The following is a 26,335-nucleotide window of genomic DNA, read 5'->3' as shown; positions in this document are numbered from 1 at the left end:
TTATTATTAATAATAATCATCTTCTTCATCATCATCATAATAATAGTCGAAGACTATATAAAATCAATCATATATTTCTGTGTTTAAAACATCTTTTAAAAAAACATGTCAATATTTATATATTGATGATGTTACAGCTCTTGTGATTGTTACAGTTACACTGAAACTATTTCTTGGCTCTGATCTGTGAAGTTGAACCGCGGTCACAGGCACGCGCGCGCGCGCTCGTGTACTGCTGTGATCTGACTGACAGAGTTGAAGTGGAGTCTCGTCGTCCACGTTGAGCGGCTTCATTATGAACACAGATTATTATTAAACAGCGCAGAGTGTCTGTTTTCAAAGGTAAAAGACTTCATATAATGCTGTTTTTATTTTCGTTCAGTTTGATGAGATTGTGTTTTACTGTCGCGTCTGTGCGTGAAAACAACTTGAGTTCTCAGATGAACGTCAATTGATCAGTCTGAAGTCTGATAAAGTCTTGCTTTCAACGTGTTTCTTTTGTCTAGAAGCTAGAATAGCTTGCTCTTGTTTGTAGTGTTGCCATTTCACAACTAAAAGTTGCCGCTAAATAAACTTCATGTGGCTTTAGTTTGTACGACATTTTGATTCTACTGAAACCGATTGATGTTGATATAATTTAGCCATGAAACATTTTACATCGGCAGATCATATTATGTCATAGATATTTATATGAATTGTAGGCTATCAGTCATTTGTGTCTTTTTAAGTGCTTTTTCATCTTTCCATTATGGATGTACAGTAAATAAATATATAACGGGTCACGTGTCAGCTTTTTTAACCATGAGTTCTACTATATTTAAGTGCATTAAGGCTTCTTTACATATGTCAAATTTACACCACAATGGTGGAACAGAAAGCGCTTCCAAAATGGCATTTAGGCGTCTTTACACGGGATGTTTAATACTGCTCAGAGGTGGCATTGTTGTAACTGTCCCAGATAGCAATGAGTCGGCGGCCCACCGTCGGCGCTCCGGCGGCAGTAGAAGCGGCAGAACGGCGACATCGCAAACACGTTGGACGGCGCACCGCCGGCGGCAGCCGCTTTTTAAAAGCGGCAGCCGCCTTCCTACCGCCTTCGTTCCGCGGCCGGCCCGCGGGCCAACCACCGTTCCGCCGCCTTTATATTGAAGGCGGCCCTTCCGCGGCCCGCCGGAGGCAAGCGCTATTTTCGAGCGATCTGCCGCCACTTATTCTGGCTATATATAATATTTAATATTTATAGCATGCAGTTTATCAAGAATAATGATTGCTCAAACCAGACAAATATCCATTTGGCATTTTTATTCCACATTTCAAAGTACAGTAACTGTCATTTAAACAAGATGTGTCAGACCACTGAAATATAAATAACAAAAAAATATATATATAGCCTACATATATATATATATATATATATATATATATATATATAGCCTATACATAAAAATAATACACACACTAAAGAACATGCAGGTTTCCAATAAAATTTTGGTTAAACAAATCAGCCTTACAAGTACATTATAACACTTTCAATAATTGTTAATATTAAGAGGTCAGCTCTGGGGTGAAAATAATTACCAGTAAACATTATAACAAGTAATGAGGATATTTGGTACCAAAGAATGTGCAGGATACCAAATAAATCAAGGTATAACATCACATTTACAAGCCATTTCTAACAATAGGATAAGTGGTAATAATTTAGAGTAAAGCTCTGGAGAAGAATATAGCCTACCATTATAATGGCATTGCTGACCTAGGGCACAATATTTACACTGTGCTGCAATAAGATCTGTGTCTCTTGTATCTGTGATAAACAAAACTTGGTGTATATATAAATATATAAAATGTATCTATAAAAATACTGAGGTAAAAACAGTAGTAGAACAGACCATTATAACTGCAATGCTGACCTGTGGCACAAGGATTTACAAGCTACATTTAACAATAGAATAACAGTTAAGCACTGTGACGGAATGAAAAAAGCAAATGTTAACACAGTAAGTAGAATATTTGGTACCAGGTAATGTGCAATATCAAGTATCAGAGATATGAAATAGGATTTCCAAGCTATTTTTAATAGAAAAACAGTTAAGCACACTGATGGAATGAAAGTAGAATTTTACTAGTAGTTAATGTGCAATATCAAATATCAGGTATGAAATAGGATTTACAAACTATAATAGAATCGTTAAGCACTGACGGAATGAAATAAGCCAATACTAAAGTCACGGTAAGTAGAATATTTGGTACCAGATAATGTGCATATATCAAGTATTAGAGGTATAATCTAGGATTTACAAGTTATATTTAAAAATAGAATAGTTAAGCACTGTAACAATGAAATAAGCAGCAAATTGTGTATGAAGTAATTGAGATCTTTGGTATCAAAGAAAGTGCAGAATACCAGGTGTAATATGTACCAGGTGTAATATGTACATTTTGACATTAAAGCAGAACTCGGCAACTCTAGTAATTTCTTCTCTAACCGTCTCTTTTGTTGTTTCGCTGGAACATGTGAATGATCCATCGTCGCTGTATAATTCTAGCTAGTATTGAGGGGGGCGTGTGTGTTTATGTTGAATTGCCGTAAAGCAGTTCGTGTTTCTTGCTCGTTCTTGCTTCTCACGAGACTTCCAATTTCTATCTTGCCGGGACGGTAGACCTCAAGTTGCAAGGTTGGTTTTCCGCCTGGGAACGCTGGGGGGTGCGGGGAAAGTCACCAATTTCACCAGAACAGGTTGTTTAACCATCCAAATGATTTCTAGACAGTTTTATTAAGTTTAAAAAAAAGTTGCCAAGTTCTCATATCTTCAGTGAATCCACGTGCGCCTGTATAAAAGGACAAACAACCTCACCATCCGTGAAGTGAACAGTGTGGATTGGGTGAGTGTAGTCTGGCACTTCTGGCTTCTTGGTGTTACTGACTGCAGGATAAAGAAAGTGTTGCAGTTGTCAGTGATGCTGGGGTGTCAGTAGTCAGCCTAGGCTTAAGGGGTCGGCTGTGGGTCCCTCTCAGCTGTGCGGCGCCTTTTTCCACCTTCACGGTCAGATGCTCCTTTGAGGTAACGCATGACATTAACCTGGAGCGCCTCATCAGTGGCATCCTGGGTTGCCGGGTTCTTCCGGATGGCCCCTGTAGAAAATACAGATCTGTCATTTCATTTGAATGGGCCATACACCTACTTAAATATAAAAAAATATCTAACTTACTTTGAACAATGGTCTTCAGGAACAGGTCTCTAAAACACACTTTATCCCCTACACCAGTCCAGGTTGTGTTAATGGAAAGGTGATTAGAGAAGATACTCTGAAGCATTCGCCACACTGTTGTCTTTAGGTCCCTCCCACATTTGATAGCCAAAAACCGAAGCTGAAAATCCAAAAAAAGTGTTACAAATTACATTTCTCTAAAGCTTCTCATACATAAATATAAAATGTGACAGGCTGTGGATTCAGACTGAAAAATATGCAGTGTACAATCTTAATTTGACTTTTTAGATTACCCTACGGTGTTATAAACGAAAGCAGCACACTTACAAATCGGTCCTGGAGCTCTTTATCCTGCCTCAAACTGTGGTCAAGCAACATCAAATCTTCCTGGGTGTGTAGAGGGAGTAACAGATCCCCTGGCAGGGACAACTCTCCAACAGACACATTAGCACTGAAATGTTGCAGCATAGTGTCCATTTTGTTGTCCATGCTACGCACAACATCGCCAAACTCTCCAAGACGTCGCAGCATTAGGGTCTGATCTGCACCTACAGGGGTTCCCAGAATAAAAGAATAAAGTAGTCAGTCCTGGTCCCTCAACTACTAAACTATGACACTTATATCTAGGTCTTCTACACGTACAGGTAGCCCCAGTGGGAATTAAACGAACAACCACAGGTGTTGTTTGCAAGTTGTACCTGATTGCCCAGTGCGAGCAAACGTCTTCAACATAGTCCCAACTTGCTTCACCTGCTCTTGAAGTGAGCCGCTTTCATCTGAAGCTACGAAATGAAAGGCATATGGTAATTTTGAACCTACATCACACACAAAAAAGTACATTTAAGAAAGAGTGCATGTTCTCACCTGCTCGTGCATTGCTTTCCCTCAAGGTTTGGTTCTCCTCCCTCAGAGCTTGGTTCTCCTCCCTCAGAGCTTGGTTCTCATTCTGGAGTCTCTGGAAATCTACATAAAATAATAATAATAAAACTACAACTAAAGGCACTATTTTCAATATTGTTAAAACACTGGACATTAAGACATAGGCCTAGAATATACCTTCATAGCTGAAAACTTCATGCTGTACACGAGATGCCAGGGGAGTCCAAGGGCCAATAACGGAGCGCTGACTTTCTCCTATTGATAATCATTGACGTAAAAATATGTTTGAAGTTATTGCATACATTTAATGAATCGGACTTAAATGTAACACTTAGTTTAGCGTAACGTTTTACATACCTCCAGTGTTTTCACCAATGTGCTGGCAGGTTAAATTTGCTGCTGGGGGTGTAAAGCTTAGTACTTGACGAGCTGGGGGAACAAACATAACAGCTTTAATTTCACTGCAGAGATGGCATATTCAGTAAAGAAAACAATAATTGAACTCTGCAAAGCTAATGGAATGTACAACACACCTCGACAGCTTTCATCCAGAAACTGCTGCGGCGAGTAACCCGTCAAGTGTCCTAATGAAAAACAGATTATCAATAAAAGGATTCCTCGTCTTAAATAGAAGCAATAGTTTCCAAGACAAAAAAACGTCACAAATAACATCACTTACTTGTACTCAAACTCTTGGCTCTGTGAAGTGGAGTCTGGATTACCGGGGAGAAACCTGGTTCTGAGAAAGAGGAAACTGAAATTTGAAAATCTTACAAAGGGTATAGTTTAGTGGCAGGATCACAAATTAAGCATCACAGCAATACATTTTACATACCAGCTCTGAAGTCTACAGATGGCTCAACATTTTCCTGGTTTTCAGGAATCGATGTAACTTCTGGAGCATCTGGCAGCACTGAAACCTCGTTACCGGGAACAATGTTTTCAAAGCTCAAAAGAGGTTGTCGAAACGACAGCACTGCTGGTGCATCTGGAAGTCTAGACTCCTCTTCATCAGAAGAGGCCTGGGGTCTGTACTTGGAATTTGAGATTCTCTTTCGCTTTCCCTTCTTGTCATCGTCCGTCGTTTCAACGCTGGAACCTGTTTGGAAGCGCACCAAATATCTCATTAAACCAAGAACTGGCCAGAACTGGGCATTTGAGCTTTTGAAAAGTGGAAGTCCATCAACATTAACTTGCATTGAAACTGACGTCAACTTCTGCAATTCAGGAGACACTAAAAACTGTGATAGTATTCCACTTTCAATTCCAGAGTGATGGTATACACCACCTGAGAGTTCTGTTGTTTTAACACAAGTCACTGTTTTCAGAAGGGTTCTTGGGTCTTTAGGAAGAGTTGGATGATCCTTGGACAAAATGGTTAAAAGCTTACCAAGTGCCACATGGGGGATCATGTTGTCAATAGCCCAGCCTGCCAATTGTGTCCTTAGGCAATCCTCTTCCTCTTCACTATCTTCTGTGCTTGAGGAAAAAATGTCACCAGGTTCATATACCTCATCAACAGTTAATTCCTGTGCTTCAGGGATTACAGTTTGTCCATGGCTTGTTGTAGCCATTCCATGTTGATGTTCATTAACAGGAGGATTTACTTGGTCAAAGTCAGGAATAACAGCAAGTAGAGCATCGTTTGCAGCTGCAATTTCCTGTTTGTCCCTCTCAACTCCTTTAAATATTCGTCTCCTTTTGGCCCAGTAACTAGACATTGTGACTAACAATGCATTTACCTTTAAAGCCAAAACGATTGTCCAACAGTAGGTCTCTTGTGTGAAGTTAATCAGTAATGCTCCGGTCAAGGTAACTGCAAGAAAATGTGAACAAAACCACATTGTTAACATTAGGAATATACAGTAGCTATGCTGTAGGGGAAAAAGATGATCAGCCAAATGTGGAACAGTGAAATTGTATAAAAAAATTATAATAATAAAAAAAAAAAATACTAATTCAGTGTAGTGATTCAAGTGAACACAGCACTGTTCTCAAACATAAAAAGTACAGCAGTTCAGATAAATATAACTCATCATAATCCTAAAGTACAGCAGCACAGCACGTGCTAGCTAACACTTGCTAGCCACTGTAGCTACACTGTGAACTGAACTAGCAACATACTTTGATCTGACAAACAAAATAATTTAAACAACCTATATACATCATTCTGCTTTGTTAAAAAACACCAAAAGTTATACTTAGTCTTTTCAAATGTAAAGCTTTGGCTACCTACAGTAGCTAGTTACATTTCTACATGTACGTAACTAACAACTTTGCTTAACCTCAGTGTGTACTGTAACAAAGGCAAAACAGCATGTGTTAGCTAACACTTGCTAGCCACTCTAGCTACTGGACTAGCAGCTATTTGTTCAGACAAACAAAATCATTTAAACAACCTATATACAACGTTATTGTGTAAGAAAACACCAGAAGTTAAACTTAGTCTTTCTAGATGTAAAGCTTTGGCTACCTACTGAAGCTAGATACATTTCAACATGTAGAACATGCTTGAACTCAGTGTGTAAAAAAGGTGAAACAGCATGTGTTAGCTAACACTGAACTAGACTAGCAGCGTGCGTGTCGGAACAAACAAATGAAAACAACCTAATGAAAACAACCTAATGGTATATACACCATTCTGTTTAGTTAGAAAACAACACAAGTTATACTGATCTGTCTTTCTTGTCGTAGATTTCGCTACCTACTGCTGGATCCACATTACCACATGGGGGGCGGCATAATTGTCCATACAAGTAACTGTTAGCAGCTAGTTCAGGAACTGGTTACGTAGTTAATTCGACTGACCAAAACTAACTTAAAACACATACGTACTCACACTCGTATAAACATTCGTATCTTAGAAGAAAAGAAAAACTCAACGGCTGGAAGAAACTAAGTAACGTTAGCTATTACAGAAAGTTATTTGTAACATGGCGGCAACTTTGTAAACAAGGCTTACTTTAGCCTTACTTTAGCTTGACTAGTAAGGCAAGAACAAAGATGACTACAGATTTTACAAAGATAAACTAAAACCAATGTAAACATAATATTGCGTTAAACAAAAAGGAACCATGTACTTACTTAAATGATGGTAGTCGACAGCAACTCGCGGTGAACTGATGCGAATGTGCTCTACTTATATTGTTTGGGGAGGGGCCAGCCTCAGTGGCTCCAGTGCGTCATCGAGCCACCGTTTTAGCCCCGCCCAAAAAAATCCTGAACACACAATGGTGAAAAACTATAAAACAGTCTAACTCCACAATTCAGTACTTCACAGTTCACAGTCTTTGTAATGTGTTTAAGCAATACATTTCTAACATTTCTAATGTGTTTAGATTTTTTTTTTTTTTAGCATTTTTTTGCATTGCCTTTACATGGACTTTAACACTTTCTTAAACATTTGTACAGGTCGCAATTGCAAATTAATCCCTTATACATGTAAAAGGTCAAAAAAAAAAAAAACCAGGGTTGGAAAAAAATGAAAGACATAAAACGACATTTACACAGACAAAATATTCCTAAATATTTCACAAATCTTCCAGCGCAGCTGTGAAACCAGAGGAGATTTTAGCTTTTTCGTTGAGTTTATCCTTCAGGTCAAAACAGAGATTTTCATGTTTATGATAGATAGGCTATTACCATGGTTGCAAATTAATAAAAAAATATAAAGCAAACCCAAGATTTTGGCCAAGTTGCAGATGTCTTTCACTGTTCACTGATTTCAAGCATTGGTGAAAAATCTAACTTCATCCATTTATTCTGCTAAATTGTTCATACCATGAATGAAATATTTATTTTAAAAACTAATCAGAATCAGAAAGATATTTATTGCCAAGTAAGTTTTACAAAAGGAATTCTTTTTGGTCTATTGGTGCATCTCAAATTGTGCATAAATCAAAGAAATGTAAAGAATTGTCACCTTAAGTGAATAAAATAATTCTATATATTTTACATATTATCGCTTCAGAGTTTCAAAGTAATTTAAATGTAATTTCCTAAACCTTATCATGGAATCAGAGTCAAATCTGTTATAACCCCTAATGGCTTTGGAGCAACAACAAAAATTTATATAATTCACATAATAATTATATTATAATCGCTTTAAATGTGAAAAGTATGCTGTCAGTTTCACTCATGGCTGGTCGATTTCAAAGCGGCTTGCCGCCAGCCGGCCGCGGTTCGTTTAGACGGCGGCAACCGCCAGAGAGAATGAAGTCGGCGGCCCGGCGGCTGTTCGCCGGCGGCATCTCGCAAGAAATGGGAGTGACGTATTCGGCGGCAAACGTTTCATCGCCGCCAGCGGGGCGCACCTATGGCCGACAGCTTGGGGCCGGCGGCAAAAAGAAGCCGTGCCGATATTTTTTGCTATCTGGGGTATTGATTCTAGGTGGGTCGGAGCAGGCATGGTTTAGTCTGGCTTTTATGTAGCATTGCATCTTTACACTGAATTGTGAGCAGGCACAGAGCAGCCTTAACTTGTCTGTGTAAAGATGCGTCAACAGACAAGTTAAGGCTGCTCTGTGCCTGCTCACAATTCAGTATAAAGGTGCAATGCTGCATAAAAGCCAGACTAAACCATGACTAGTATCAAATCTTACAGTAGTAATTGCTGTCGCTGTGTATTTATTCCCACACATTTATTCCACCTCTGAGCATCAGACCGTCCATGTAAAGAACGCCAGAAGTGCTTCTAGGCCACCTTTGCAGTGTAAATTTGGTATAACTAATGTGACTTCAGCATGAGAACGTAAAGTGTTTTTGTTTCAATACCCTACGCCAGACTTTTACATTTTAAAGGTGAATAATTGCTGGTCTTTCCCATGAGATAGTGTTTCGTGCTGAAACCTTGAACTTCAGGACAGGATGCATTGTGGTCACCAGCTTACTTCCTTACCTTCTTTCAGAGCACGAGGTGTGGCCCACGCCGGTTTCCACTTCAGTCGACTGCTCTTGTGTGTGTAATAACAAACACTTTGGCAAGTGGATTAGGCCTAGATGTTCTTTTTGAGTTGAACTCGAATATATTTAGAGGAAGTGGGGCGACAGAGCATGTGTTTCTGTTTCTGAAACCCTCCAGTGAGAACTAATGAACCACAATATCACTGACATGTGTGGTCTGCTGCGCACATGTGCATCCTCACTAAGTCTTTAACAATTTCTCTATATACATACATACATACATATACACTGCCGTTCAAAAGTTTGGGATCAGTATGATTTTTTTTTTATGTTTTTGAACTCTCTTCTGCTCACCAAGGCTGCATTTATTTAATCAAAAATACAAAAAAAAGTAATAGTGTGAAATATTATTACAATTTAAAATAACTGTTTTCTGTTTGAATATATTTTAAAATGTAATTTATTCCTGTGATCAAAGCTGAATTTTCAGCATCATTACTCCAGTCTTCAGTGTCACATGATCATTCAGAAATCACTCTAATATGATGATTTGATGCTCAATGTTGAAAACAGTTATGTAAAATAAAATAAAAACAGGATTCTTTGATAAATAGAAAGTTCAAAAGAAATAGAAAGCTTTTGTAACTTTGTATACACTACTGTTCAAAAGTTTGGGGTCAGTAAGATATATTTTCTTGGGGGGGAAAAATAAATTAATACTTTTATTCAGCAAGGATGCATTAAATTGATCAAAAGTTAGGACAGTAAGGACATTTACAATGTCACAAAATATTCTAAATTAAATAGAACTTTCTATTCCTCTTTTTTTTTTTTTCATGTTTCCAGATTGATAATAAATTTTTTGAGCATCAAATCAGCCTATTATAAATAATGATTTCTGAAGGATCATGTGACACTGAAGACTATTCAAATAGAAAAGTGATTTTTTTCTGCAATAAATGCAGCATTGTTGAGCATAAGAGATTGTTTTCAGCCCATTTCAAGTTTGATTTTGACGTGACATAAAGTGGCTGAGTTATTTACTTACTTTTTAATTAATCTTAAATCTATAAATAATGACCCCATCCCCCCCCCCCCCCCCCCCCCCCCCCCTTTCATCTTCACCATCAACCTCACCGCACACTTTTTGTTAAAAGTCAATGGGCTCCGGGGAGGCAAGAGAGACGTGGACTCCCGCTTTAGGAAAACAAATGACTTTTAAACTTTTTAATGTCACATTCTGTAATATTTGCGTTGTTTTATGTAATATCAATTATGTTCTCGTCCAGTTCTGAGGAGACACCGCCTCCCTTGCCTCCTCGGATGAAACGCCCCGGTGTATGAAATACTCTATTAGATCATCTGGGAAGAAATGAACATGTTGCAGCCTGTCATCTAATAGTAGGTTTGTGGCTTAGTTTTTTCCTGCTGCTTTTAGAAAACTGCGGTTTAAAAGTGGCGTGAGTCAGTTCTTGCTCATGAAATGATCTGTCATTAACAAATCATATTTGGCTCATTTTGACCTTCAACCTTTTAAAGTTGTCAAGATATCTACAGCTGTCAAACTTTCAGCGGAAATCTGCAGTTCTGTAGGTTCTTCCGCCAGTGTTCTGTGGTGCTATTGGTGGTCTACCATTTTTCATTATGGTCGGTCAGATGATAACACTGCAAAATGGTTGTGACATTAAGATACGGTTCAGGCACTCTTACATTCTTCGGAAATACACTTTTCATTTAGTTGAGAAGGCCACTTGAGTTTTCCCCGGGGAAGAGTCCGGGGGGGAACTGGGTTTATAGGAAATAGGCTGAGCTATTTTAACAGAACATTACTATTGTTAATTTGCCAGACTTGGGCAACAAACAATGAACGTGTTTTTCATTGTTTTATGGCTTAAGTATTCTGATCCATCAATTAAAATAATAAGATTCATAAAATAATAAGATAATAAGAATTTTCAATGTATTAAAAGGTTAATTCACCCAAAAGGAGTAGCCTATACTAAGAAAGTATTATTGTTTATTCCTTTTTTCTCTGCTCTGGAATTGGTTGACTGGCTTATGCATAGAAGTTTAGGATGTATTGGTACGTAATAAGGCTTATCAAGCCTTAAATCAACTGTTTGTATCTCAGGGATATTTCATAGTGTGTGTCACATGCTAAATGTGTCATGCTGCTGATTGTTTGAGTAGTTTTTGGCATTGAATCAAAGAAGGGATGTCATAATGCACTGCAAACAGTTCAGAAGATCCATTGCATACAAACGAGAAACTTACACGAGATCTTACAAAACACCCATTTATTTATAGTACGTGTATGTTAATTTATTGCTTGTTTGAGTTTCGGTGAGATTTCTGTAGTTTGGCTTTGCAACTTCGAACTATGTGGTTGGACTTTCCACGGACTGTGAGAACTTCAAACCTAAAGTGAAAATGATGCATCTAAACCTTCACTTTTGTACACAGTTTATTGAATTTAGCCAACATGGGGAAGTTCAAGTACTCGGTTCTCAAAACTAACCTGAAGCAGTCCATGAATGGTGATTCTTCACACTTTCATGTAAACTGTAGTGCGTCTCTGGCTGTGTATTTCTCTTGTTGGTCGTTGCATGTGTGAGTATTGGCTTCTGCCAGGAAAAACAGCTGAACTGCGCACAGATCGGCATTCAGGATCTTTCTCCGTCAGCACCTTTCCACTGCCCTCCTGCCACTGACCTGTGATTGATGCAAAGCAAGCACTCCTGCCGTGCAAACGTTGGCGGTGGCACACCTGTATTCCTTTGGCTGAACACCAAATGGCATTTTCAACAGGATCCAACTGTGGATTTAGAGTTGGCATTTAGTTTTAAAGAAGCAGTGATGCACAATTTAGATGTGTGTGAAAAATCCATTGGTTTGATGCAAATGGGGATCAAAAAAAATTAACATTTAAACATATAAACATTTGCACAACAAAGACCAAGAGCTTCTCAGATAATTACTAAAATTGTGCCACTGGTTTTGTCTGAAACATCAATTAAAAATGGCTGCATCCTAGTGCACTTATAATTGCAAGCATGTGGTTATTTGTTTAGATCTGCGGTGCGGGTGACCTCTCTGTATTTAGTTTCATGAGAAAATTTAAATCGCTTTGGCTTAACCTTCATTTGAATAGTGTGGAGGAAAAGTCACAATATCACGAAAAACCATTTATTGCTTTTGTCCAAAAGGATAGACGTTTATGCAGGCATTGCTATAATCCTACTTGTAGTGGCCCACATTTTTAATCCCATGATTTCTGTCAAGCCATTAAGTTTCCCGACTCATAGACAAGACTGCGGTAAATAAATTATGCTTGCATCTCTTTGACCTGTTTTCCCTGGTCAGCTTATAGGAGACGTAATGTTTCTCAAAGAAGCCTTTCCCTGTCGCTGTAAATGAAAGTGTTTTGGCTCCTGATCAAGTCTTAAGACTGATCTGTTTACTGAGGCACATTTGACTTCTCACGAGGGTGGTGATACGTGCAGAGAGCATTCGGATAGTGCTATTCCTTCTTACCATAGACAACATGGTGTTAAAACTAAATTCCTGTCGTTATATACTCTAACCCAATCCAAATCTATATAGGCTCATTTTTATTTCTTCCATGGAACATCAACATAGTGTTAAAGGAATAGTTCCTCGCAAAACAAAATCCTCTCATTATTTACTCTCTAACCCAATCCTAATCTGTATGATTTTATTTCTTCCATGGAACATAAAATGAGGAATGCTGAATAATATAATGACCCCTCTTTATCAAATAGCATTTCTATTTTTGTCATACACAGAAGAAATAAAGTCATATTGATTTTGAATGAAATGAAGGTGAGTAAATGATGACAAAATTTGCATTTTTCCATGAATTATTCCTTTAATACATTTAGCAACCAAAGAACATTCAGCTCACTTATCGATTTAGGAGCTTAAATCAATGACAGAAAAAAAATGTGCACAGTACAAACCGTTAGGAGTAAAGGTTAAAACAAAATGTGTGAGTGAAGAGTGAAGAGAAGTTTGAAAGGGAAACTTGGGTTTCCATTTATACGATCTAATGTTTTGAATAGGACAGGTGGTTAAACAGAGAAAGGTGCCCATGTGTCTCAGCAGAGCAGTTGTCTGGTGAACTGTAGACTGTAAGAGTCCACCTGTCCACAGAGAGCGTGAACTAACAGACCTCGCTAGTTTTCAACACATGGTGGTGAGTATCAGCTGCGTCAGTTCTGCTCTGTCAACTTCTGATTACATGCTGTCGCCACAGAGTTTCACAGGACTAAATAACTTTTCCTTCTCAGTTAATTTGAATCCTCTTAAATTATCCAAGTTGATCAAATACATTTTGTTTCTAGAATCTAATTGGTCTACCTTTTGAGTCAGACTTTTGAGTTACATTTTTATCCAAAGTGACTTAAAAGGATAGTTCACGCAAAAAAAAGAAGAAAATTTTATCATTATTGACTCACCCTCATGTCGTTCCAAACCCGTAAGACTTTCGTTCATCATCGGAACAAAAATTAAGATATTTTTTAATGAAATCTGAGTGATTTTTGTCCACCCATTGACAGCTAATGCAACTACCACTTTGACGCTTCAAAAAGTTCATAAAGAGATCTGAAGATGAATGAAAGTCCTACAAGTTTGGAACAACATGAGCGATTGATGACAGAGATTTCATTTTTAGGTGAACCATCCCTTTAAGTCATAAATATGGGTGTCTTGCTTTAGGCCACAATGGGGAGGGTTTCATGGATTGAACCTACAACCTTTCATTTACCAGCACAGTTGTTTAACTTCTTTGACCACCTTGCATTAATGAAAATTGACTTGCTGCTTATTTTTTTTTAGCAATTTTCTTGTAAAAGCTTGGGTTTGTGAATGAATCTGACTAGAGAACCATACATTGGGTCATCTACATTGGAGGGCAAAGGCTGAATTGGCCAGCACAGAAAAGTGGTGGGTTGTTGTTGGGTTGCCTATGTGACTTCAGTCCTGGTCTTCTTGCATGTTACATGAGTTTGTCCAGCATTTTTCCCGACAAGAGTGTTGGACTGAAAAAAAGAATGCTTGAAGAATTAGCTGACATAACAGCACTTGTCTGTTTTTGGCTCTTGATGGATGTGCATTTGTGCAACCTCACCTCACATGGGTGTCTCTCAGCTTCTGGCAGAACTTGGATGAATGTTGTAATATTGGTGGAATGTGGATTCCTCGGATCATTTTCATGCGTTTAACCCAAAGAGACCTGAAGGTGGATCAGTAGAGGAATAGTAATGTCAGCAACACTCAGGGAACATGTTTCCATGCATCTGGATGAGCCAGTTGGCTCAAAAGTCTTCTGTTTTGTTCCTTTTTCAGATTTTGAGATGAAGAAGGACATTGATACGCTAATAGCTGAAGAACGGGCTGAAATCATCAACAAATATGAGAAGGCAAGTTACATCCTTTCAGTATTTCAGTACCTTCTGACTTTCTGTGGTTGTTGACCTAAGTTTTGGAGTTTGACTGGTTGAGCCAATGTCCAGACAAGAGGAAAATGGTTAATGAATGTCCCTGACCTTCAGCGACATGGACAGCAAGGCACGCTGACAAAATAGCACAAGTAAAGTAGTAGGCTAAGTAGCCATTAAAGTGATAGTTCACCTAAAAATGAAAATGATCCCATGATTTACTCACCCTCAAGCCATCTTAGGTGTATATGACTATTTTCTTTCAAACACAATCTGAGATATTTACAAAATATCCTGGCTCTTCCAAGCTTTATAATGGGAGTGAATGGGGGATGAGATTTTACAGTCCAAAAAAATGCATCCATCCATCATAAAAGTACGCCTTCTGAAGCGAAATTATTTAAATATTGTGCATATTTAAAACTTTATTAGCTATAGTAATTAGCTACAGGCATACTGCGAGTAACTCTGACACGATGTAGGATGTAGGAGTATCTTAGGTTTAGACGCCTCTCGCGGTTTAAACAAAGAGGGCTGTGCAACAAACTCAAGCTCCTCTTCTCTTATATTGAAATCTTCCAACATTTCTCTTTAAAATTTCTCGTTTTAGACTTCTAATTTGTGACCGGTGTTTTGTTTTGCTCTATCCTCTGAGTCTGCTCTTCAGCGTTCATCATTACGTCATGCGTCGGGTCAGGAGTTACTCTTCCATCGCAAATCATTGCGTACGGCCGTCTGCCGGAAGCTAGTTATTATAGCTAATTAAGTTTTAAGTATGGATGGTTTTCTTACAAAAACCTATCGCTTCGCTTCAGAAGGCCTTTATTAACCCTCTGGAACCGTATTAATTATTTTTTATGATGGATGGATGCATATTTTTTGGCCTTCAAAATCTAAATCTATAAAGCTTGGAAGAGTCAGGATATTTTTAAATATAACTAAAACTTTTGTGTTCGTCTGAAAGAAAATAGTCATATACATCTTGGATGGCTTGAGGGTGAGTAAATCACGGTATAATTTTCATTTTTGGGTGAACTATCCCTTTAAATCAGATGTCTTTGCAGTACATACAAGGACAGTCCTCTTGGGAGAGGCCAAGATTTGGGGTACGCCACTGCTGGGAGTAACCTAGGGTTGAGTGTCTTGCTCAAGGGAATGATTGTGATAACTCATGGATCAACAATCCCAGATATTTAACCACTAGAGTAGACTACACCTCCCAAAAAGTTGCTGCAATTTGCTGATCTTGGCAAGGAACAACTTTCCTTAGAGATGCTGCACACAACTAATGTAAGACAAGTTATATAAAGGCTGCTGATGTATAATATGTGGGTAAAGGTAGATGTGGTTCATATTGTGGTCATTTTTTTGGGGATAGATTGTGTCTGTGTCTGCCTCACTGCCCAGTCATGACTTCACAGACAGTGGTTTTGTAGGAATGTGACTCCTAAGGAAATGTTTCAGACATGCTTCAGAGGCATAAAACATCACGTCTAATGATCTAAAACAAATTTAAATTAATCAATTTAAATACAGCCGAGATCAAAGCTTTTGATAAAACCAAAAATATGTTGTGACCACAATGTGTGTTTCTCAGTATTAATGGAGTTTCTTCTGCTCCACAAATGTCCCCATCGGATGCCATTTTCTCTTTATTGTGTGTAAACTGTAGACACAGGGTTGTGGGATATCATGGGCACTGAGGGTATATCTATCTATGCAGCCTTTAAAAACCTGTCCATAAAAAGGTTAAAACTTAGTAGACAGGATGTTATGTGAGCATTGGATCCAGACAAGCCGTAGTGCCTTCGTACCTCCATATACAGCTTGCGAAGGCAGCGAGTTTTAGCTTTCAACAGCCACAATCTTTTGAGGAGGAAGCGTCCTGATGGACAACAGCTGGATGTCATGCTTGCTACACTGACTACAGTCTGGATGGAAATTCTCAGCGTACTTAAGATACCTTTAGATAAGTGTGTGGAGTTTATACAGATAAGGAATTCAGGATTATACAGATAAATCACTCTGTTAGAATAAATGATGGATTATGGGAGTTTCTTTTATCCCCATTTATTTTGGATATCTGGATTGTTCTAAACAGAGTTTGGGGTGTTTTCAAATGTTTTTCTTGCCTTTTACTGTGTCATGTTGTTTGATTCTCAATCGTCTCTTGGATTGAGGGTCTTTTGCCTTTGCTCCAGTTTCTCAGTGTGTTTGTTGGGCTGATTGCAGGGCAGGCACGAGGGTGTGCACATTAAGCCCTGGGAGGATGCCGACTACAGCGTCTACAGGGTCACAGACCGCTTCGGTTTCCTGCAGTAAGTCTCGCCTGTCCTGGCAGTTTTTCCACTCAGTCTAACAAGACGATGACCTCTTTCCTTATTTAAAGGACAAGTTCGGTATTTTACACTTAAAGCCCTGTTTACAGATCGTTTCTGATGAAATAGAACGGTTAAGATAAAATTTTGGACAAATGCTGCTGTCCCGAGAATTTTAGGTTTCTTTCGCTTTCCCCCCCACCAGTAGACTGGGTGTATAGGTGCACTGGAACACTCCTTCCTAAAACACATTAAACTTTCGTTTACAAAGACGTGAAACTCTGTGGTCAGGGGTGTTCACTGGTATGCTCACACAAAAATCGCTGCAAAAGATGCTTTCCAACAGGTGTTTTACCATTCGTTGTAAAACTGTAGACCTATTTTTCCAAACGCCTCACACCTGAACTTCTTCCGTTGAGAGCTTGAATAATAGACACTCCAGCCCAGTTGGTGGCGATAATGCACCTTTGCAAGCAAACCACTGGCATTTCATTGTTTGCGATCCGCCGTAAAAAAAACAAAAAAAAAAAACAAGAAGAAGAAGAAAACAACCCCTGAACCCCATTTCAGTTTCCGGACCTTAATACCGTACCTCACAGCACATCCAATGCAAGTCAATGGAGGAGACAAAAACTACGATAAAACCTGTTGGAAAGCATCTTTTGCAGCGATTTTTGTGTGAGCATACCAGTGAACACCCCTGACCACTCGGTGAGTTTCACGTCTTTGTAAACGAAAGTTTAATGTGTTTTAGGAAGGAGTGTTCCAGTGCACCTATACACCCAGTCTACTGGTGGGGGGGAAAGCGAAAGAAACCTAAAATTCTCGGGACAGCAGCATTTGTCCAACATTTAATCTTAACCGTTCTATTTCATCAGAAACGATCTGTAAACAGGACTTTAAGTGTAAAATACCGAACTTGTCCTTTAAAGATGTTAAAGGGATAGTTCACCCAAAAATGAAATTTCTGTCATTAATTTCTCACCCTCATGTCGTTCCAAACCCGGAAGACATTCGTTCTTCGGAACACAAATGAACATCTTTTTGATGAAATCTGAGAGCTTTCTGTTCCTCCATTGACAGCTACACAACTATCACTTTGACGCTTCAAAAAGTTAATAAAGAGATTGTAAAACTAATCCATATGAATTGAGAGGTTTAGTCCACATTTTCTGAAGAGGCTCAATTGTTTTATATGATGAACAGATTGAATTTTATTCACATATAAACATTCATCAACGCACACATCAGTGGTGGTAAACAGAGGCTCAAGCATGTTTGCTTGACGTGCGAGAACCAATGAGGTTCATTCTCGTGTTACACAGCACATTCGAGTTTCTGCGAGAACCAATGAGGTTTGTTTTCGCGTGTCAAGCAGGTTAGGTTGAGCCTCGGTTTATGTTCGCTGATCAATGATAAAGCTGAAGTCAGCAAGATTTTTTTGATCATATTCACTGAAACCGACACTATACTCTGACAGAACAACATAAATCAGCCGTTTTTAGAAAAAAAACCTGTGCTTCTACTAGTGCTGCATGATACTGATACTGTGGAGATTAGTTTCCTCTCGACGTGGCCAAAAATTGTTGGCACGACTTAGTGACACCGTCACTTATGTTCACATATCGAGTTTTTTGCGCGTGCAAATTCGTTATTTCAAAATGGAAGCACATTTTTCCAGGCCCGCCTATGCCGTGACGAGATGAGAACATCTCGACTTTTCAGAATTTCACAAGCTCACGCAGGTCATGGTTGCATAGCAACGACAGACGCAAGCGCTTGTGGAAAGGAGATAGCAGCACGGCCGCGCTTTCCATGCGTTTTTAGACGCGATATGTGAACGGCCACTTTCATAGTACCTGCATTTATGACACGTCTATTCTATTGAAGCCAAAATATTGCCATATTTCAGACGTACAGTTCTTTTTAGGCACAGGTTCTTCGCTGTTGTCATTTTCCTCGCTTGTCTCTGCTCCCGCCATTAGTTTTTATTTTCCACTCTCTGCTCTGAGCCAGTTCCCCTTTGGGCCTGATCTAGCCAATAGCATAATAGCACCTACTGGGGAGGCGGGTATAAAGATAGTAAGGCCCCATTTGATTGGTCGAATTTGGATAAACAACCTATGCATACATCACACAAATGCTTGGCACATAAAATAAATGCAATTTATCACACCTCTCTGCGATACGGATATCACATATACTATTATCGCGATAATGATAATTTTTCGATATATTGTGCAGCCCTAGCTTCTACCTCCACCGGGAGCCTGTTATTTGTTTTGCAAAAATCCACCGCGCCCGGTTCTTCTAGTCCAATCAGCACAAGGCTGTGTGAGATCCAACTGTCAATCACAGTTCGTGCACGCCACAGATCCCCCCTCGCACACGTTGCAATATCACATGCACACGCCTGAAGTTCGCAGGTGTGTTGGATTGTACGAAGCGTGATGGCGGAGAGAAAATCTACTAACAAGCTTCCAATTCCTCGGTTAACAACCAGAGCTAGGAGGTCCAAAACAACCAAGGAAAAGAAAATGATGCTTTGATGCTGAATAGACGGGCACATTCACAGAAAATCTGGTGCACACGCACTGACGAGCACAAACTCAATGTGAGGGTGCTTGTTGGTTGTGGGGGAGGGGCATGAGAGTTGTAAACATTAAAAAAATTGTTTGTTTTTTTTTTGCTTTAATATGTGGATAAAAGCCTAAATTAAATCTGTTCATCATATAAAGCGATCTAGTCTCTTCAGAAAATTTGGACTAAACCTCTCAATTCATATGGATTAGTTTTACGATCTCTTTATGAACTTTTTGAAGCATCATAGTGGTAGTTGTGTAGCTGTCAATGGAGGAACAGAACGCTCTCAGATTTCATCAAAAAGATCTTCATTTGTGTTTTCCGTAGATGAAAGAAAGTCATACAGGTTTGGAACAACAAGAGGGCAAGTAATTAATGACAGAATTTACATTTTTGGTTGAACTATCCCTTTAATTGCTCAACTGTGTTGTCAAAGAATATGTGCGAACTATTACGCCTGACTGTGAACGCTTGAACAGTGTTGTCAGGATTGTTTCAACCATTTACCCTTTATACTTTCTTTCCAGTGAAAAGGAACTGCCAACACCAACCGCAGTGGAGGAGAAGGTGACATTAGGATATCAGCTTTTCAATCTTTGTTAAATCTATGGCAAAATTCATTTTAAATAAGTTAACCCGTTGAATTATGGTGTCTACTCACTATATACAATTTTAGGCATTCAAGTTGTGATGTTACTTTTAAACCAACATGGGTGTTTATCTTTAACCATTTCCTGTTTCTCTGTATGACTATCCTCTTTGGTTTAGGTACATTTTTAGATTTAAGACTAAAATTCAGTATGCTCTGTCTCTAGTACAAACTCCAGGAGGTCGAAAGAGAGGAAAAATGGGTTAAGATGGTGAAAAAGTGGGAGAAGTACCAAAACAGTGAAAAGGTAACTTGTACATTTGATTGTTCCAGCTTTAATTGGATGGATTCGAAACAGTCGTAAAATAGTTCCTATATTGAAATATTGAACGTTGTCTTTTATCATATTGCTGCCATTATATTCACAAGGCAGTGTTTAAAGAGGTTCACATATCTGGCATTATGGAGATCCAAAAATAAATCTCGCCATCTATTTGTTTCCCATGTGCATTTTGCAGATGATGAAGCGGGTGTACAAGGGGATTCCCTTGAAGCTGCGCGGTCAGGCCTGGGCTCTGCTGCTGGATGTGGAAAATGTGAAACAGGCAAACTTCAGGAAGTACGAGGTAGGAGCTTTGCAAGGATCATCTGTTTGGGTTTCAGTTGCTCCTTTGAATTAAAAGTGGCTGTTTGATGTTCGTTCATTCAGTGACTCACTTGTTTGGGTTTTACTTTGTCCTGTGTGATTGTTTGGGTTTAAATTAGCCAGACGTGTTTTGTCTCTGCCCTCTTGGCGCAACAATGTTTTAATTTCATAACAAAGGTTTTCTGCTTTGCATGGTTTGTATAATCTAACAACTCTTACATAAAAGTTCCTTGGTATTAAAGGGATAGTTCACCCAAAAATGTAAATTCTGTCATTAATGACTCGCCCTAATGTCGTTCCCCCGTAAGACTTTCGTTCATCTTCAGAGCACAACTGAAGGTATTTTTGATGAAATCTGAGAGCTTTCTGTTCCTCCATTGACAGCTACACAACTACCACTATGATGCTTCAAAAAGTTCATAAAGAGATCGTAAAACTAATCCATATGTATTGAGCGGTTTTAGTCCAAATTTTCTGAAGAGACTAGATCGCTTAATATGATGAACAGATTTAATTTAGGCTTGAGTAATTAATGACAATTTTCATTTTTGGGTGAACTATACTTTTAACATAAAAAATATACCAAAAGAGAAAACAAAGTTTCCAGAATAAGCTGTAAAGGAGACCAGACTTTATGCCGCAAACCAAAAGTTTACATATATATATATATATATATATATATATATATATATATATATATATATATATATATATATATATATATATATATACCGGTATATATACACTTCATGTAGTGTAAACTATATACACTACCTTTCAAAAGTGTGGAAATTAATACTTTTATTCACCAAAGACACATAAACTTGATCAAAAATGACAATAAAGACATTTATAATATTACAAAATATTTATTATTCAATATTTATCAAAGAATCCTGAAAAAACTATCACAGTTTCCACAAAAAAATATTAAGCAGCAATTTATTTTTAAATTGATAATAATCAGAAATGTTTCTTGAGTAGCAAATCATCATATTAGAAGGTTTCTGAAGGACCATGTGACACTGAAGACTGGAGTAATGATGCTGAAAAATACAGCTTTACCATCACAGGAATAAACAAAAATTATTTCACGGTAGTGCAAGTACTACCATCTTGTACTTGCCTTTATCTGATACAGGTACTTTTTTGTTTCCAGTCATTGCAGAAACTGTAGAGCTCAAGATTTATATTTACGAGTATCTATATCTGAATTTCTAAATATATCTAGGCGCCGCTGTAATATTTATAACTTGTTTACTGCTCTGATGGATGATTAAAAAAAAAACAGAAGTGTTTCTCTTCAATCGAAACCAGTGGCTATCAAGGTATGAATACAGCAATACACAATTGTGTACTTCAGTAAAAATCAGTCACCTGGTAATTTGTTAAATGTATAAAAGCATTACTAAACAACAGTTTACTGACAATGTAAAAAAAAAAATTCGATTCTGTTCGATTTTGTCATGTTTTTTGATCAGCCAATGGCATGAGTTTGGGAGGTGACTCTGTTTGACTGACCAATGGCAGATGGACATTGTTTGGGAAATCTTTTTAAAAATGTCACTGTTTAACTGTCGAAAGGATGTTTTTTTTTACCTGTTCATTTAATTGACAGCAGTCTGTAGTGTCTGCAAAACTCGAAATTGTTTATAACATATGCATTATTTCGAATCATTTTTGTTTTTATGTTGTTGCAGACAATGAAGGAACAAGCCAAGAAATATTCAACAGAAATCAAGCAGATTGACCTTGATGTCAACAGGACCTTTAGAAACCATATCATGTTCATGGAGCGATTTGGAGTCAAGTAAGATATTGCGTGAATGAATACATGCACATACAAAATCTAGTTTTATCTTCGTTTCACTCAAGGTCTGTTTGACATTGTACTTTTTTGTAGTGTGTGTGTGTGTGTTACCCAGACTTTTGTGTTGAGATGGTTCTTAAATGAGGTGTTCAGACCTTGTAAACCAAAACAAGAGCAACTTCCTCTTTGTCACTGCGTTTTTGTTCGGCTTCCTGTTTCTGTGAGTGGCCCAACAGGAAATGACACAACTGGTGACTCGTTACCATTATGCCCAGAATAAATACATACTTTGATGTTGTCCATAACAACTAAAGTTTTGCCACGGTGTCATAAAAAAAAAAAAAGATTTCCTTTTGCGCCGGACAATCATAAAGACCCACTTGGGATTGTATATCCTCTTAAGAATGGACAGATGTCCAAAAAAAAATAATTATTATTTTCTGTTTTTAAACTGCCAACGAGTCAATCATGGCTTTTTAACAAAACGTAGACCAGATACTCTTCAATAACCTTTAAGTAAATTTGATATTCAGCAGTGTTTTCCCTCGTACTTCAACCATCAAGGTGTGTAGAACAAAGTGCATGGAGTGGTTTCAGCCGTGTGGTTTGCATGGGTTGCACACCCACAATAGACGTAGATCAACCACCATCCTCTTTGCACAGGCAGAGTATCTGGTGGATGGAAGTTTTGAGTAATGACTTCTACATTTTTATTAGTACAGCATGGCAAATAAGAGGATATGGGGCGGAAGTTCAGTTTAACACTTCTGCTGTGTGTTTGCGTTACTTGTCAATGTTTCTACAACACACTAGACACAATTCTGCTTTCCTGGCTTGTTACCAAGGGTCTTGCTGTGCATTGCTAAATCTTTTTAAATCTGCAGATGCTGTGAATTATTAATGTACATCTCCTTTGGATGTGATAGCTTATGCATGAATGGACTCTTACTGCTACTGTGAGCTGGTTTCTTTCTACTGTTCAATTTGGGCTGGACCCTCTGGGCTTTTTGCTCAAAATGTAGTTGGGTTTCTGACAAAGAAGATGTCCATGATCAAAAAATGAAAAAATAAATCAAATTAATTTGAAAAATGTAAATATATTTTATAGTTTATTATATTATATTTTACTTGAAAATTATACAGTTTTCTGCGGAAGCCCTAAGAGGCCGTGAATTATTATTAATATTATTATCTTGTGATCAAAGCTTAATCTGTTACCTTAAATTATACGTTTATCTCTGTAAAGCTGCTTTGAAACAATCTACATTGTTAAAAGCGCTATATAAATGAAGATGACTTGACTAATTTCTCGTTATCAAGACTTAATTTTCTCGTGATCATGACACAACAAAAGTTGTATCATTATTACAACTTAATTTTCTCATGATCTCGACACAACAAAAGTTTTATCTTTATTACAACTTAATTTTCTCATGATCTTGACAAAAGTTGTTTTATCGTTTTCAAGACTTTAATTTTCTCGTAATCTCGACATGATAAAAGTTGTTTTCTCGTTATCACGACTTAATTTTCTTGTGATCTCGACAAAACAAAGTTGTTTTCTTATCACTAGCCTATATTTATTTATTTATTTTAGACTTTATTATTAAGCGAAGCAAACTTTTTGCTTAAGTATTCACAACATAAGAGCGCACAGTTTATCTGTCGATCAGATGCGCGTGAAAGTTGCATTCGTTACAATAGCAAGAGTAGACTCCTGTTTCAGTGTGTTTCAGAATCAAACAATTATTATAAAAAAAAACTTTTATGTCGAGATCACAAAAAAATATGGCATTATGGCTTCAAGGCTTCAATAGTTTTAAGCTAAAAAAATGTCAAGTGGTGTAACGATCAAATAAAACATTTTCAAACATATTATACATAAGTTTATTTTTTAAATATTTACTGACATAAACAACATTTGCATTAATATCATGAAGTTTTCTTAGTTTTATACTTTGCCCTGTCATAAACAGGTCAAATGAATCTGATCTTTAGGGTTTGCAAGGATATCATCGCTATCATAATATATAATTTCCTGTTTAAAGTCCCCATGAAATCAAAATTGACCCTATTTACTTTGTTAGCGCATATTACTAGTCTTGTGGTGAACAATTAATCCGTGCAAGTAAATATATATAAAAAAAAAAAATTTACCATGGTAATCTTTAATCAAAATCTGAAAAGTTACTTCCGGTCTGGAATGGCGTCATAGGTTTGACGGCTTGGTTTGAAAACGCTTAACCACTCCCCTCAAACCGTTAGTCTGCTATGAGCGAGAGATGGAGAGGAGGAGCGCTAGAGTAAAACCCTGCCCTCTGTTCAATATTCCGTTTCACTTGGAAATACGTCATAACACTGGAGAAAAGTCGTTTGCAACTTCCGGTTCACGAGGACTTTAATGTTTTTGGTGTCACATGTCTACCAAAACAAAGTGTGGTATAGGGATCTCCCAGTCACGTGACCCCTAGCCGCGTGTCAGCCATTTTGACGGAATACTTCAGCGCACCTACATACACGACAATGCGGATTATCACATGTTTTATGGCTGCGAATTGATTAAAATAATATAATAGTATATAATGGTCACTGTATTAATTATCTTGAGCCTGCTGAAATGTTCCTATAAATATATTTTCTTTCCAACTGTGCAATCTTAAATAATAAATAGGCTAAATATATTTATCCACTAAGCTGCAGCAGTCCTATGCTCGTCTTCACATTAACAGTTTTTTTTTCTCTTTCTGACATTTCATACCTGTTGGGTTTACATTTTTTAATTAAATTGACTATAAAAAAAGATTGCTTGTGTGTGCTGGTGTTTATTCCAGTCTTTTAAAATAGTTGAATGAATGAATGCTCGCAAGGTGCCTGTAACGATGTTAACGTTAAATAGGCAAATGTGAAAAATGACACACAATGATTAATTAATCCAAATAAATAAATGTTCGTGGTTCGCACTGATGTTATTAATTTGTTCTCACACACTTAAGCGTCGCGGTCACTGGTTTAGATGAACACTGACCACTATCTATTATTAGCACAGCGGCCGTCAGCTAACTCTTCACGTCATGTCATCACAAAAATAAATATACAAGAGGAAGATAAAGGAATTAGAAATCATAGATCCATATGAAGCACCACAAGTTCTTTTTACAGGCATTAAATGTGTAGAAAAACTTCCTGACATTGAGTTCGGTGACATTACAGCTACCTTCTTCCCATCACGCTACACCGGAGCTTCATTAAAAGCATACATAAGCTTAGCAGGCTATCGGTATCACAGCATCGCTCGGGCATGATAGAAGAATAGATTCGCGACGAGCTGTATTATCTTCTTCTTCTTCTTCTTTGGGTTTTAATGGCAGCTTGCATCCTTGACGTTGCATTACAGCTGTATTATCACCAGCGGTTTAGCATTTTCTATTCCGTCAAGATGGCTGCTCCAAATGGCGTGACGTCACGCGGGACGTCCCTATAACCAACCTGCAGGAATCGATTTTGATGTCAAGTTTTTCAAATGTTGACTACGTCTCATGAATTAATAATAAAAATTGTGTAAAAATAATTCTCGGTTTTTATTAATTTATTTTTAATTGACAAGATTGTACCACTAGATACTTTTATTTATTTGTACCACCTGAACTTTTTGCTCATACAAAAATATCATAAATTAATTTTAATTCCGAAATTGAAGACAAGTTCATCATAGAAGAATCAGAAACATTCTGCTGTCTGTATGAAATGCATATTTAATGTACTTTTGAATACCATATTAAGTCACAAAAATAGTAGCTTCATGTCATTGACCCAATTTTTAGCCCACTATTAGTATCACATCATTAACACATTGAAACTGTAAACTGTATCTTGTTGTTGAACTTTTGATAGCAACTGAAGGCCGTTTTTGACCTGTGTTTTTTGTCCTAAACA

The 26,335-nt window shown here is 37.7% G+C and overlaps 2 protein-coding genes across 5 annotated transcripts in view; one reads left to right on the top strand and one right to left on the bottom strand.

Moving 5' to 3' along the window:
* The first annotated feature begins 206 nt into the window (after positions 1–206).
* LOC307151607 (uncharacterized protein) overlaps positions 207–26,335 on the top strand; it is a 33,542-nt gene continuing 7,413 nt past the window's right edge. For 2 of the 4 annotated variants that reach the window (XM_079859709.1, XM_079859707.1), the window contains exons 1-7: positions 207–342; positions 14,365–14,438; positions 16,689–16,774; positions 19,885–19,924; positions 20,173–20,253; positions 20,465–20,572; positions 22,293–22,402. In XM_079859709.1, the coding sequence (XP_079715835.1) occupies positions 14,373–14,438; positions 16,689–16,774; positions 19,885–19,924; positions 20,173–20,253; positions 20,465–20,572; positions 22,293–22,402 (491 nt within the window). In that variant the 5' untranslated portion in view covers positions 207–342; positions 14,365–14,372. Of the gene's footprint in view, positions 343–13,936; positions 13,963–14,364; positions 14,439–16,688; positions 16,775–19,884; positions 19,925–20,172; positions 20,254–20,464; positions 20,573–22,292; positions 22,403–26,335 lie in introns of those variants that run through there. The other 2 variants (XM_079859708.1, XM_079859710.1) reach the window with 2 other exon arrangements.
* On the bottom strand, positions 2,059–7,537 carry LOC307151609 (uncharacterized protein). Its single transcript, XM_079859714.1, has 10 exons — positions 4,928–7,537; positions 4,772–4,831; positions 4,626–4,676; positions 4,450–4,521; positions 4,270–4,347; positions 4,078–4,176; positions 3,912–3,995; positions 3,541–3,761; positions 3,214–3,373; positions 2,059–3,136 (listed from the first exon to the last, which is right to left on the bottom strand). Exons 1-10 carry the CDS (start codon positions 5,943–5,945, stop codon positions 2,991–2,993), a joined length of 1,989 nt encoding a protein of 662 aa, XP_079715840.1. The 5' UTR covers positions 5,946–7,537; the 3' UTR covers positions 2,059–2,990.

The sequence above is a fragment of the Squalius cephalus genome (genome assembly GCF_949319135.1).
Source record: "Squalius cephalus genome assembly, chromosome: 23".
NCBI classification, from domain to species: Eukaryota; Metazoa; Chordata; class Actinopteri; order Cypriniformes; family Leuciscidae; genus Squalius; species Squalius cephalus.
The sequence above is the reverse complement of the archived record's forward strand: the minus strand, read 5'-3'. Positions and strand labels throughout refer to the sequence as shown.